This window comes from Heliangelus exortis, chromosome 2, assembly GCF_036169615.1.
Source record: "Heliangelus exortis chromosome 2, bHelExo1.hap1, whole genome shotgun sequence".
NCBI classification, from domain to species: Eukaryota; Metazoa; Chordata; class Aves; order Apodiformes; family Trochilidae; genus Heliangelus; species Heliangelus exortis.
Genome location: NC_092423.1, coordinates 17,033,736 through 17,048,519, shown reverse-complemented (window position 1 = coordinate 17,048,519; position 14,784 = coordinate 17,033,736). Strand labels below are relative to the sequence as shown.

General features: G+C 44.7%; 1 protein-coding gene across 1 annotated transcript; it reads right to left on the bottom strand.

The window, feature by feature from the left end:
• Positions 1-405: 405 nt before the first annotated feature.
• On the bottom strand, positions 406-9,968 carry LOC139792111 (patched domain-containing protein 3). The gene is made up of 4 exons (XM_071734961.1): positions 9,063-9,968; positions 6,952-7,073; positions 4,974-5,119; positions 406-2,635 (listed from the first exon to the last, which is right to left on the bottom strand). The coding sequence occupies exons 1-4, from the start codon at positions 9,864-9,866 to the stop codon at positions 1,053-1,055; spliced, it is 2,655 nt and encodes an 884-aa protein (XP_071591062.1). The 5' UTR covers positions 9,867-9,968; the 3' UTR covers positions 406-1,052.
• Between the last annotated feature and the right edge of the window lie 4,816 nt (positions 9,969-14,784).

The window sequence follows — 14,784 nt, the reverse complement described above, 5'->3', positions numbered from 1 at the left end:
GAGGTTTGCACAGGAAGGTTTTGGTTGTGGGGGAGGTTACAGGAGTGGCTTCACAGAGCAGCTGCCAGAAGCTTCCCCTGTGTCCTACACAGGCGATGCCAACTGGCTCCCTGGTGGGCCTACTGCTGGCCAAGGCTGTTGTAGTGCCTCTGGGGTAGCATAGGTAAGAAGGGGGAAAAAACTGACTTAACACAATGATTTTATGGGTTTATACTTTTAGGACTGACCAGCTTAAACCCAAGTTGCTTTTTGCTTTGTCCTGAATTGGGGTGTCATTCTCTCTAGTGCATCCTTACTTACCCTTCCATGACATGGTACAGCATCTTCCATGGGGGTTACCCAGAAGTCCACACATCTACAGCATATCCCTTCATAAACTGCAGCCAACAGAAACTATACACAATCTTCTTAAAGCTAAATCATATTTAATCTTTGAAAGAAAACAGGACACCTACAAAAGATGGATTCAAATATAAAATGTGAGTCCATTTGCCTCCCCTAAGGGAGTCTTGTGCTGCATTAGGAGCCTAAGTAGCCTTTGTCTCCCGTAGGTTTATGAATCATTACAATACAAGGCAGTTCTGACCCTCTATAGTCTTGCTGTTAAACCTTCAGCTTTGAGCCTCCTCAGAGAAATTGTCTTCAGGCTGTGCTGGGCTGAGTTACAGTATCACGTTCAACAGGCAGGAAATGCAAACCAGTGGGAGCTGTTCCTCCCTCCTGTGCACATTTCCTGACAAACCTGTAAGGTAATCCCATCAAGCTGGGGCAAATGTATTAGAATCTACAGACACTGACCACTGCCCAAATACATTCAGTACACAAATCACAACAAAAATAATTTAAGAACTTTAAGGCGTTATAGACAAGCACACAAAAAAGAGATGGATTCTGTGCATTTTCATTTTGTCTCTTAATTTTCTTGCCAGGCCTTTCTGAGGCCTTTGCTTCCCTGTTTATTTTTCTGTCCTTCAGGTTCTCAATTTCTTATATTCCCTGAAGTCACAGCGTTTTCCTCTACATATAATAAATACCTAGTATCTTACATGTGCTCACTTCCAATCGTCCAAGCTCTCTTTAGATTTGGTACTGTGGGGTGACCTGCCAAAGTTTCCAAAAATGGTTAAGAACACGGGAATAAAAACAAGACCATGAAGAGCCCCAAACAAAATAACAAGGAACATGATCTTGAAGAATGTCCTGAAGATGTAGGTTTTTGCTGCAGCCAGGACAACTACTCCCAGTATAGTAGAAACTGCACCTTGTAACACTGGGTAACCTAGCAGGGACAGAGCTTTGATTGCCCTTCCATTGGCTGATGACTCTCTACTTGTAACAAAGGCATAAGAAATATGAGCAGAAAAATCTACTGAAAACCCTATACAAATGACCAGGTTGATCATGGATATGGAATCAAGATTGACATCCCAAAATGTCATGAAACCAGCAACGCCAACTATTACAGAAGCTATGGCAAAAGTCACCCACAAGGAGCACAATGGGTTGGGAATAAGCAAAAGGGAGATGATAAGCATTGCCCCAGCAGCAATGACAACATTCTGAATGGTGTTCTGCACTATTACAAGGTACTGATCATAGTAGATGAAGGCTGGATGGTACACCACTAATGGAATACTGCACTGCTTGGCTGTCTCTCTTAACTGGTTTAGAAGATTTTTCTCATCAACAGCTGAGGTCACGTTCACTGTCTGAATAAAGAAGCGTGAAGCTTCGATTTTATTCTGGGTCATGTTAATGTCCCACTTAAAACTGGGAACAATTTCGAACAGTCTAGGTAAGTTAGCAATGAAGAGAGTCTTACTGTTTATATTTATCAAACCACTGTTGCCAAGTCCTGTGTATACTCTGAGCCATGACTCTGAGAGGTTCTTGTCTACATAGGAAATAGCCTCTAAATTCTGTGTGCAGTTCTCAATCACAAGACGAACGGTCTTATTCCAGTAATCTACACTTTCAGGAATGACAACCATGACCCTGGGTCCATAAGATGAGAAGTATTTGTCATCATCATCGTAGTATGGAATAACATAAGAGTCATCGCTCGCCAGATTTCGAAGATCAATGCCTTCCCTGACCTGAGTGCATCCATAAATGCTGCCACCCAAATATGCTCCGTACACCACCACCACAAGTAGCTTGACCCACTTATTTGTCAAAAAAGGACCGTAATACTTTTCAAAGAATATGCTCATTGGATGTTCACTTTCTAGCTGAGATGACTGACTAGAACAGTTGCCTATACAGCAAGCATTGTACAAGCAGGACTTCTCAGCCTGATCATTATCTACTCTCACAGGCATACAAGTTAGCCAGTGTCGGTTTCCTTGCTCCCTTTTATGATTTAATACAATAACTGCCCCAAAGAAGGTCATGGTATATATATAGCAGAAAACAAAAGCAGTGCCTGTATATAGGCAAAATGATCTCACAGATGGAAAAGCAGTCCAGGTGCCAATGAAGAAGGCCAAAACATCTGTGAGTGTGGTGATGGTCACAGAAAGAGCTGCTTCTGTGTACGTCTCAGCCAGCAGAGCTTTAACATCAGGTTCCCTTTTCTTTCTTGAACTTTGCTCCCAGGAAGCGATCATTATGAACATGTCATCAACACCAACTCCTGCAGGGGGAGAAAAAGTTAACATTGCATTGCAAGTAGCAGCTTCCACTAACACCCAACGAAAATACAAATTAATCACATTTAAGTCAGCATACGATTTTGAAAAAGAAAGTTAGGCTTTAGCATTGCTTCAGTGCTGATTCCAGTTAAATAGTTACACAAAACCAGATCCTTTGTGCGTAGGTGGATTGATTACATTTCAGAAACTCCTGGTGACCTGGTGAGTTGTTGATCTCTCAGCCTGCTCTGCTGAACAACTGAGCACTCCTACTCCATCTCGGACAAACGTGCTGTCCAGCTGTTCAGTGAGGTAGATTACATAGATTTAAGCACATTGCTTACTTTAATGCTCTACTATTCTCACTGTTAGAAAAGTCCTCATTATCTCTGCAATCACTACAAGAGAGAACACCAATAATTTCTTGCTCTGCCTTCAGGAGACAGGGAAAACAGTTGTTATCACACGGGAGAAATGTGGTCCCTGTTCTCCAGTAGTTTGCTTTTTTATGCACTTTGCCTTTTCTCCAGTTTATCTTTGATCATTTAGTAACGATTTATTATTCATTTATCTTGACAATTATACTGATGTGCCTGAAGCCGGGGTTCTGAGTTAGAGTTTTTCCCAAGACAAAAGAGTAATCAAGCCAACATTTGAAAAGGCAGAGCCAGTGTGCTTCTCAGCTCTGCTGACACTTGGGGTTTTAATCACACTTTTACCAATATTACTGTATCAATGGCTCTTCCATTCCCTGAAAATCACCCAATAAGGAAAGCAGGACTATATGAACAGAGGAGCAAGTGTAGATTATATAGGTGAGCATTAGAGAAAAGATGAAATCACTGCTGCCTGGACAGGCAATGCCAGTAGCCATGCAAAGATGAATTAAGCAGCATGTCAAAAGGAAACACTGTATGTCAGCAAGCCAGGCTGCCTCCAGGAAGCAAGCTGGCTTTGAAAGCAATTAATCTAATGTACTTCTTTGGCTTAATGCAAGGAAGATAAAAGCCTGCATGTTATTTATAAAGATCTGAAGAGACTGGCTTAAGCCCTTTCCCTAATGTACACAAGGGTAATTCTGAAATTTAGAGCCTCTGCGATTGATAAGCAAACAAAAGCAAATACAAAATGCATGTGAATTATGCAGGAAACAAAGAAGCGACATATATTTTAAGGAGTATTTGCAGAGCTTCTATCAACCTGATGAAAATATCACATCAATTTAACATACAGGAGACCACAGACAGATTTTAAAAGCAGTAATTTATTTGTAGCGACACTACCCAGTGCTATTTGCTACGCACTGAGTTAGACAGACTGCAATTGTGATGCAACAACACCAACTTCCTTGCTTTTCTGAGGGGAGCTGGCTGTGAAAATGGTGCATTACTTCGATTGCATAGCTAAGTGAGACTGTTTAGTAGATCATCATTGTACTGCAGAGGAAATTTCACGTCCTAACAAAACAAGATGTATTTATTATTTGAAATTACAGACAGTCCTATTGATTACTTAGGTTGTATTCAAGCCCAAAGACTACACTCTGAAAATGGGATGCAAAAGCTTACGGTTACTTACTTCCCATATTCAGCTCATCATACAGGGACTGGATTAAGTCAGCACTAGCACAGCACGAGCTGCACTCTGGCACATGTTCCATGGTGCTGCTGTTGGGCTACCCTGAAGCTAACTAAGAGCAGACAAATAGGGAGCTCTCACTGTACTGCAAAAAGAGGTGGTCATGCAGCGGATGATTTGGGGAAGACCTCTGCACTTCCTTACATTGATGACAAATTCAGCAGTCCCATCAAACAGCAGTAAGAACAAACTGTTTTGGCACAGAGAAACTTACTCAGTGCTAGAGGTATGTGTAAATGATGTAAATGCTTATAGTACACACACAAAAAGCAGCAGGGGATGGTACAGAGGAATGCGATGACAGAAAACTTTTGAGCTCACCTCAAGTATTAGCACTAGTTAAATAAACTACTAATCAGCGTGGCTAAATTACCAGGGATATTCAAACTATGGCAGAAGTGCTAACTGTACCACATTTGCATTTACATTTCTCATGCCACAGCCCTGGAACTGGAGCAGGCATTGTTTTTGGGAAAAGCTGCCCTTCTGCCAGAGCCCAGCTCCACTCCCAGCTGCTGGTCTGAGCAGCTCCTCTGCCTGCAGGACCTTAGAGGATGCAACTCCAAGTGTCTCCTCCCCTCAGTGCAGGATGGAACTGTAAATGATCTGATGCTCACACCGTAAAAGGGTAACAACACTGTCAGGTCGTTTTAATTCCACTTCAGCCTTTGTATCTGTATCCAACTCACTTTTTCTACTTACCTAGAATAAGAAATGGTGCATTTGCTACCGTGACCACAAATGGCACTCCACAGAAGAGCATCAGTCCAAAGCTGCTTAGTACAGCTAAACCAGCAGATAGTACTCCACAGCATGCAAGCCACACATTATTTCTTATACAGTTCAGTCTGAAAACATTAAAATATTTTAATATTTCTTTAATAACATTAATTAATATTTAATATTTTTTAGGAATTATCTTAGATACACATTAAATATTTCACCAAAGCACTTGTCATGATAAGTGAATACTCTGCACAGATACTGACACTATGTTGTCTGTGAAGAGGACTCCTGATGAAAGCTGCTCTTTGCTGCAAGAGCTAACAGGTGTCAGCACTGGACAAGATTCATTTCTATAGGAGGTGCTAAATACATTATTACTGCCAATTATGCAAATTACAGTAAAGATGTTTGCAGACCCTTGCATCGATAACAAGAGAGATGGCAAAATGAAGATACATAAGCTCTCCCAATGAGAAAGAAGGTTTTTAGCAAACACAAAATTATGACTTTTTAGAAGGGCTTTACTTTTACACAGATCCTTAGTGTAGCTTCATTCTACTACAGAAACATCTTCTAGGCACTCAGTGCTTTTTATAAAAGCCTTCTCAGCAGACAGATTTGCTACTATCCATTTGCTAAGATGCTCCTGAGGGCTGGCTCAAGGATTCCCCATTAAATGCTCCCAGTGGGAGACTGCACCACGACCAAAGAGGCCGAGTTGCTCCTTGCTGAATCACTAATATTTTCCAGGATGTAGACCTCTTCTGTACTTTAAGAGAACCTCTCACTTCCAAGGCAAGAAGTGTGTATTAGTGAAAGCGTCCTTGCTCTGTGGTCACAAATGACTGGACATGAAAGAGCTTATGTAGAGAAACTGTAACTTTAATGGTCATGATGCTTGATGTAAGCACTAAACCAGTGAGCTCACCTTCCAAGCAGATCTTTCTCAAACATAGCACACAAACACTGCCACAGAGTTTTCAAATGTACAATGGTTCACCTTCTGTCATCCAAAAAGGAAGGGCAGGCTAAGTTCTTTGTGGGCACCAGGTAAGGCTCAAACTCTTCTAGCAAGCAGAATGCCTAAAGACATACTAAGACTTACAGTAAGCTATGAAGCTAGTACTCATTCATCTGTACCTTGATTAAGCAGGTGGCAGAAAAAAGGTGCAAACAGATATTTAAAAGGTACACTTCCTCCTCCCTCCCCATCTTGCTTCCCCTTTTTAACTGATCTTTACAAAGAATTAGTATCTTATCAGCAGGACAAGGTTAGATGCTACAAATAAAGCAAGAAAGTAGGCAAATGACTTCAGCAATAGCACCACCTATTCCTTCCCTCCACTCAAATGACAGCTTTCCTGTGTGACTTTTACATATCTTTTTGGTGAATGTCTACACTGGGTATGCCAAGTTGAGTTGGTAAGTTTTATTCAAAAGTGCTTGTGCAGAATTATGCCACTGCCAGGCTGGCTAACTCATGGTTCTGGTCCCCTTCCTCCATAGGGTGAAGTAGAACCCTTTCATAATTAAAAGCATTTAATCTGGCATAGTATTTTTCAGTTCCAAAGCCGTAGCACCACAGACCTTTTTGAAAGAGGAAGAGTAGAGAATTGTTTCCATTGTTTAAATAGTTCTGAAACCATCAGCTACTAAAAGGATGAGCCACAAACTACAGAAATGATAAATGACATCAGCGAACAGATGAAGGGATCCCAGCATCCAAGCTGTGCATGGCTGAACTAAATGCCTGTTCAGGTATTGGTCTGATACTTATCATGAACCTCACTGAAGCAGCTGGCAAATACATACAAGTAGGAAAGAATCAGCAAAGAAATACATGTTGCCTATGAAATCTGCAGCTTCAAGAATGACTTTGCTTTACATGAGCAGAAACCAATTTAGGCAATATAAAGAGTGGAGGTCACTCCACATTGATCCATAGACATTTTACCTTAGGCAAGAGACGATTGAAAAGGTTATTGTCAAGAAATAGGTTACAGAGAAGAAGGGAATCACGCTCTTGGTATTTCCTTCAAACTCCTGTTGTCTGGACAGTGAGGTGAAGTAAGTCACCTGTTGTTAAAACAAGGAAAGAAAAGATTAAGAACTTCTACTCCTTTTCTTGGTCTTTTACAAACACACAGGCAATGCTAAAACTAATGCATTTCTGCAACCCCACAAAGTGCTGCCTGCACTGAGCAGAGGCCAAGGCCAGAGCACTGCATCAGCAGCAGGGAGTGGATGACACTGGAAGCATTCCTCACAGTGCTGCAGCCAAGCATGACCCCTGCATTCTCCCTCTGTCACCTCCCTTCTAGCAACCACATAGCCTGGGCATTTTGGGCCTCCCACCAACTGACAGTGCTGTCCAGACTAGAACCTCAGGTGGGTCCAAAGAGCACACAGGCTAACCTGGATACTAAAACCCCATAAAATACAGATGTGACACTGGGCTTAGGAAGTCCCTGAGTTCCTGTTCCCCAGTAGCTAAGGAGATACAGTGGTGGGACATGGTGGTGGCTCTTCTGCTCCTTCTATTACATCTGTAGTGCCTGTTGCTGGAAATTGCTTTTCTGCCAGATGGACCTTTAAATTTTATTTTTAATTGATTCTAGACCGAAGACATTTCCCTGAAAACCTTATCACATGTCATGGTTTAACACCGGCCCAGCTATTAAACAACTGACAGATGCTCTCTATTAACAGGAGAGTTGCAGCATGACCCCTTTACTCCCTTTTTATTTTGTGGATGGAGCGTAAAATGTTTTTCAGAACTGAGCTGAGGTCTTGGTTCTGCATACCATTTTCTAGCACTAACTACAGCAGAAGCAGACACTGACTGCAAAACATGCCATTAATTTCAGCAAGTACTTAGAAAACCCAAACTGAAAGTAAATTACTAGAAAGACACTTAGTTCTATTCTGTCTGAAACTGGGACAAGACAAAAGCCTGATGAGGAGGTAGACTGGCAAGGAGGGCCACAACCTCATGAAAATCTGGATTTACCTGTAGGATAGTTTGCACGATTAACCACTTATAACCTGGAGTTGACCATCACAGTGAAACACAGCACACAGGTATGCTCCAGTGCTGAAGTGGAGACCATAAGTAATTTGTGAGAGGCCTATGAGAACAACATAGTGGCTGTCAGTGTAAGCTCCCAGCCCTTCTGACTAGGATGCCTCTGCTTCAGAGCCACTTCTGAGTTGGCCAGAAGAAACCTGAGAGGGGGCCGTCAATCTGTTACGGCAAGGCTTGAACCTCAATCATCAAGTCCACACTATGTTGTAAGAAGCCCCAAAACCCTACCCTGCCTTTTACACGTTTCTCTGAATTTTCACTTTGACAGCAATTAGCCAACCTGATCCCAGGACTGAACCTCACAGCTCAGGGAATCTTCTCAGTGTGGCTGTCCCATCCACCCTGAAAGGCTGTGGGCACCTGTACCACCTGTTTGCAGGAAGTGCAAGAGGTTTTGGGGTGCAGGGGACATGTTCTTGAGGACAGGGTGGTCCCTGCTGTACCTCTATACCTCTTGGTACCTGCTGTACCAAGCAAATTTGAGTTTGGGTGGACACCTATAGGAGTCAAAGAATCATAGAGCAGTTTGGATCGGAAGGGACCTCTAAAGGTCATCTAGTCTAACCCTCTTGCAGTGAACAGGGACATCCTCAACTAGATCAGGCAGTTCAAAGCCTTGTCAAGCCTCACCTTGAAAACCTCCAGGGATGAGGACTCAACTACCTCCCTGGACAATCTGTTCAATCTCATGGTGAGCCTTGAACAAAAGCTCTGACTCTAGGCCATCTGGGGATTATCATCATCTCTGCATCAAAGTGGGGAAATTGGTGAATGACCCTTGGCCCGCCTTGGATTTAGTTGCCCTGGAAGACCAGCAGCATCCCCATGTTGTGCTGAGCTCGGTTTCAACCGTGTTTACGGACCGGCCATGCCCCTACGATGCTGCTCCCTGCAGGTGTCTGAGGGCAATCTGTGCCGCTGCCGGCACAGTGACTGACCCCAATTAGTCAGTTCTAACCCCGAGCCCACACCTGCGTTACCTGAATGGAGGAGAAGCCCAACGCCGCCGGGATGTCCTGCAGGAATCTTTTCAGCCACTGCCGGCTCCTGCCCGCCGCGGCGGGGCTGTCCTCCTGCAGGTGATACACCAGCTTCAGGGCCCGGGCCGACACCACCCGCCCTCCGGCAGCCGTCTGCACGCCGCCGAGATACGCTCCCAGGAAGGTGCCGTTGCTGGAGGGGAAGGTGAGGTTAACCAGGGCGGCCGCCTCCGCCCCGTCCAGCAGCGGCAGCAGCGGGTTAGGGCTGTTGCACACGCCGTGGCTAAGGGCGCAGAGCCGGTCGTAGCCTCGGGCGCGCACGGTCTTGTCCAGCTGCAGCACGTCGAGCCGCGCCGTCGGGGACAGCACCGAGCCCCCCCCCGCCGCCACGGCGATGAGGGCGGCGTAAGCGCCCTCGGTGGGCAGCCGCGCGGCGGAGAAGCGCTGCGAGTCGTCGGTGGGGAAGTGCTGCAACACCAAGTCGCGCTCGGCCTTGGCGGGCCCCGTCGTAGGCGTGAACTGCCCCTCGATGTCGTTCGCCTGCCGCTGGGGCAGGAAGAGGAAGCCGGTGCCCAGCCCGCTCGACAGCACCAGGGGCACTAGCAAGAAGGGCCAGGGGCAGGCGGCAACGCTGCTCCCCAACCCCTCGAAGAACCGCCGCAGCGGCCGCTCCAAGCAGTTCGTATTGCGGCAGGAACAGCCCTCCTCGGGGCTCCGCGTCTCCGCCATGGGCGAGCCGGGGGCAGGGGCCGGGGCCATGCGGCCGCTTACGGAGAAGGGGAGCTGCCGGCGGAGCGAGTGCATGTCCTGCAGCGGCGCGGCGAGGGCTGAGCCGATGGGACAGGCGGCCGCTCCCTCCCTCTGACTGCGCGACGCTTACTCCACCTTGGGGCTGCCGGGCGGGGACACGAGGTTGCGGCCGGGGCTCAGAGAGGCGGGCACCTCCTCCCACCGCCTCTTCCTCGGGGGGGGGGAGACAGGTTTGGCCCAGTGGGCTGCGGAGGTCCTCCCGCCCCGAGGAGAGCGGTCCCGCCGGGACCCCGGTGGAGTGACAGCGGCCGTCGTGCGAAGCACTGCTTGCAGCCCCGTTGTACGGGCCGGCTCCGGCGGGGCAGGCTGCAGGCCCTGCTCTACACTTCCTCCTTCAGGCTGCACTGTCTGTCATCTTTAGTGTTTTCCCTGGATCCGATGCTCTGTCATTACTTCATCACTAGGAATTATTCTTTTGCCTGGAAGCAAAACATAGAAAGTGGTGATGTACTACATCTTACAGTGCTTCCTCTTGGTAAACACATTAATAAATCAGAGGAGTGACAGCTGAAGAAATAATAAAGGGCTTTGAAACAAGGTTAGTGATTGCAGTGGGCAAAGCCAGAAAAATCTCTGGTGTGGTAGTCCAGAGCTTTGTGAAACAGCAACGATACCATCTTTCTAAGTCCAAAATCTACCCTGGAGCCTGGTGTTCATGACAGTGGTGTGAATGCCCTCTGGCTGAGGAGAATGTTAAGCTCAGATGTGAGATTTATGGAGACACATTTCAGCCCTTCAGCTAATATGTCACAAGCATTTCTTGTTGACCTTTTAAAGAAGCAACTTTCTCCTCTCCTGCCAGTACTTGCAAAGAAAACTGTAAGTATTCTGTCTCATCCTAAGGAGAGAAGCTTGCCACCTGTTTTATGCTTGTGGTCATAAACCAGCCAGCCAGGCTCTGAGCAGTGTTTCGCATCTCCCACTGTGCCCAGCATTTTGTGCAAGTTGGATCCTGGTGTTTACCTTTTCTGTGCACAGGTGTTGTGAGGAAGGTATGTCAGTTCCGAGTTTCTCTGTGGAAGCAGGCCCTTAGAAGCTATTTTCTTTATCTCCTAACTTGTTGAAACGGAAGTTTTTTTAACCAAGGTTTTTAAACCAAACCGACACTTTCTTCCTCATGTTCTGTTCTTCATTTCCTTGAACATCTTTGCATATGTTAGTGTCAGAGCTCTTCACACAGGATGAATCTGTCATCAGAAGAAAGGAGTAAGGTATTTGATATCGTGTGAACACAACGTGGCTTCTTTTCAGATTTATCCTACTGGAAAATATAGCTTTTCTTATGTGGAGTTAATTCCAGAGAAAAATAGACCTATGCTTGAAGACAAACACCAGAGGCACACCTATTCCCATACCCAGAAAACTTACCGGACCACACTGTGAATGATTCACTCAAATTGCAGAAGACATGAAGAGATGTTGCCCAGCTAAATGCTTTCACTGTAAAAAGCATCCATAAAGGATTATTGAATTATTTAAGCTCATCAAAGCAGAACATAAAAATTGACTATGTGTTATAGCCAGTTTCTTTCTGGCTCCTCAGGAGCTGGAAACCAAGCTCTGTAAATTATTAGGAGGTAGGAAATGGCCTGTTGGTGGGAGCTACCCAATCAGGGAACCCAGTACCTTGAGCACAGGGTGGTTACAGTACCTTGAGCACAGGTTGGTTAACTCTTTCTGAGGCTTTGGGGTCTGACATACAGTGTGAAAAGATGGTCCAACTCACCACTCAGACTGGTCTTCAAGCAGGAGGTAGATGCCAGTCTTCAAGAATCTGAATTCTTTTTTCTGTTCCCTGGCCTATTCATGTATTTTTTTATTAACTTCTAATAATAGATAATAATAAATAACTAATAACTACTTCTAATAGTAAATAACTTCATAATAAACTTCTAGTAGTATAAAATCTGAAATAATTCTTGGGGCAGGGACAGGAAGAAACTACAGGACTTTGAGCAAATCAAACTTTCCTGTATTTTTGGATGAAGACACAGCCTCTGTCCTGGTAGTTAACACTATTTACTGAAAGTCTCAAAGTGAGGTTCCAGTGAATGAGTTTGCAAATATTGCCACATAGGTAAATATTCACCATAACGTTTCTTTGTGTTTCTCAGTGCTAATGAAATGGTGACAGCCAAAGCAGACATATACCTGACATGACTAGAAAAGAGATGAGAGTGACAGCTGATGCTTCACATTTAAGCAGCTTGTACCTGCATCTTTGCAAGATCTGTGGGTATCCAGAAATACAATCAAATAATTTCTAATGTCCCCAATGACTTCATCTTTAGATGGTGTCAGAATGTGCCTAACATAGGTACATTCTTGACTTCAGGCTCACAGAAACTAATCAAGAGCAGCTGTAAGAACCTAACCAACAAGCAGGTCCTGTTCAGGTGGCTGAGTTACCTGCCTCTTGCACCAGCACCCATGGTCAGGCCATGTACCAGGAGGGCAGGAGACCTGGGTTCAACCCCGCCCTCAAAATGAGGTGCCAGAACCTTCTCTTCAGCAGCAGGAACCACTGACTAGCACTGGGGCATTTGCAAGAAGCAAGGGGAAAGACATTCAGCCCAGATCTCCCTCAGGGTCAGCACAGGAAGGCTCACAGATGCAAAGAAAGCTTTGGCTGTGGCTTGAATGTCAGATGGGTTCAGGGCTGTAGAGACAGCAAGGTAGGGAGAGCAAGTGCAGTTTCTAGGGTGTGGGACTTCCTGCACAATGCTTTGCAATTAAGAAACAATGTATGTGTGCTGGTAAGACTCCACATTTCACAACATTTTGTGTTTGAAATATCTTTTTCTGTGTGCCTTCTCAGCCTCCTTCTCCCTCTATTCAGAGCAGATCTATCTCTTACTGTGCCTTCCTGTCTTTTTTTTTTTTTTTTTTTTAATAAAATAATTACTGGGGACAAAGTAGGGGCAGCTTTGCAGGGACAAACATATTCTGATCTGTCTCTGTATTCCTGTGTCTTGCAAACGTTTGCTGAGACACCAAGTGGTTCAAACAGTTTTGCAGAATCACAGAATAACGTGGCTTGGAAAGCCCCTCTGTCACACATCTCATCCTCACAAAAGGCCTGGGTGTTAGGCCTGGTTGCTCAGGACTTTGTCCAGCTTACTTTGGAGAACCTTCAAGGATGGGCCTTCAGAGCCTCTGGGCAATCTGTTCCAGTGTTTGACTGCCTTCATTGTTATTTTTCCCCCTCATGGCTGGCAAGGTTTTGGTAGCAGGGTTGAAAAGTCTGACCACTGTCAGACCATCAGAGCATCAGAAGGGAATTTGGTCAGTAGTCCAGTGGTCTACCACCAGGTAGGATGAACTGTGCCCATACCTTTCATGAAGAAATCAGAAGTTACTACTACTAGCCTTTTCTTAAAAACTTCAGTGACTGAGAGGGACAATTCTCTTTTGGGCTCTCTCCTGGGTGAATGATGTAGTTTAATCCTGGTTGGAAACAGCACCACACAGCCACTTGCTCAGCCTCCCCCAGTGGAGATGGCAGAGAGAGCTGGGAGGTAAAAATGAGAAACTTGTGGGTTGAGATAAAAACAGCATAATGATTAAAATTATTAAAATTAAATAAATAATTAAAAATTGTAACAATTTTGAAAAGCACAGCGTAGGATGCAGAGACAGAAGCCTCAGAAGGCTGAGCAACAACAAATACAGAGATTAAAGAGTGGCAAGAAGTCCTATGTACCAGTGAGCAAGAGGAAATGACAACTCCGGGTGGCACCCATCATCTCATGTTTTGCATACCTAACTTCAGGTTGCAGATGGGTATTTCTGTATAGCTGGAGTTCAAAGGAAATTAACACCAGCCAAGTGAAGAGGTGCTAACTTCTTCAGTAGTATCTTATAAGTTACAGCCCCTATCCAGGAAGGGTAGGGTATGGGTATGAGTCACTCTAGCTTGGTACCCACATAATGAGAATGAAGAGGATTCCAAAGTCAAGCAAAAGGAGCTTGACTTTGCAGTTGGATGTTTATTTGGGAGGTGGAAATTACTGATTCTGGTTCCCAATCCCAATTCCCAAGTGTTTTATCTGAAATAGCTATTGACTTAAATAGCAAATAATTCAGAGTACAAGGTCCAAACCTCCCTAATGATTCCCTGGTGCCTAGAGGAGCATTGCAGGACGGATGTCTTGAAACCTCCTTATGATGATTTATTAGCTCTGGCTACTGGCTGAAAATGTGTGTCACCCTCTGTAATGCCAACCGTAACAAAGCTAAGTTAATGTCATCAATGCTGTTTTGAAATGACACACTCATGTTGCTTGAGATGTGTGTTCAGGGCCTGCTAAACCAGACTGAATTCATAGGAGTGTCTACTGGGTCAGCTTAGAACCTCATTGGCTTGCCTAGAACATGTTGCTTACTTTTTCAGCCCACAATACTTTTGGGTGTGAAGAGGATGGCAAAAACATCTTTAAGCTGAAGGTAGAGGAATCCTGTCAGTTCACCTCCTGGATTAGATGACTGCTGGGTGAGCATGTTTGGTTTGTGGGGTTTTTTGTTTTTAATGAAATTTGTCTTTTTAGTGCCTAACATTCACTGAAATCCTGAGGTAGCTTCTGAAATCTCATTTGGATTCAGTCTATCTTATCTTCCTGTTGACAGTGGCAGATGAACACATAATTTATAAAAAGTTTTTAATCAGAAAAGAAAAATAATCTTTGTTGGAGTTTCAGCATGAAGTATGGAAAATTAGAGGGTCATTGCATGCAGGCATCTACACCACGAAATTCCTTTTTTAGGTAAGTCAGATTTGTTCTACTCCCTTTATTAATGTGTTTTGGAACCTCATTTCAACTTTCCTATTTTCACAGAATTCTGCTGACTGGCTTTAACTTTAGGTGTCCCTGCTTGAGCAGAGTTTAACCAGGTGGTCTTCAGAGGTCCCTTC

Bases quoted from the DNA above. Each gene is read 5' to 3' on its own strand.
- LOC139792111 (XM_071734961.1), bottom strand. From the start codon at position 9,866: ATGCACTCGCTCCGCCGGCAGCTCCCCTTCTCCGTAAGCGGCCGCATG. The intron at 5,120-6,951 runs GTAAAATGTCTA...TAATGTTTTCAG, and splicing joins TCAATCGTCTCTTGCCTAAG to ACTGAACTGTATAAGAAATA. The intron at 2,636-4,973 runs GTAAGTAGAAAA...CTCCCCCTGCAG, and splicing joins TGCACCATTTCTTATTCTAG to GAGTTGGTGTTGATGACATG.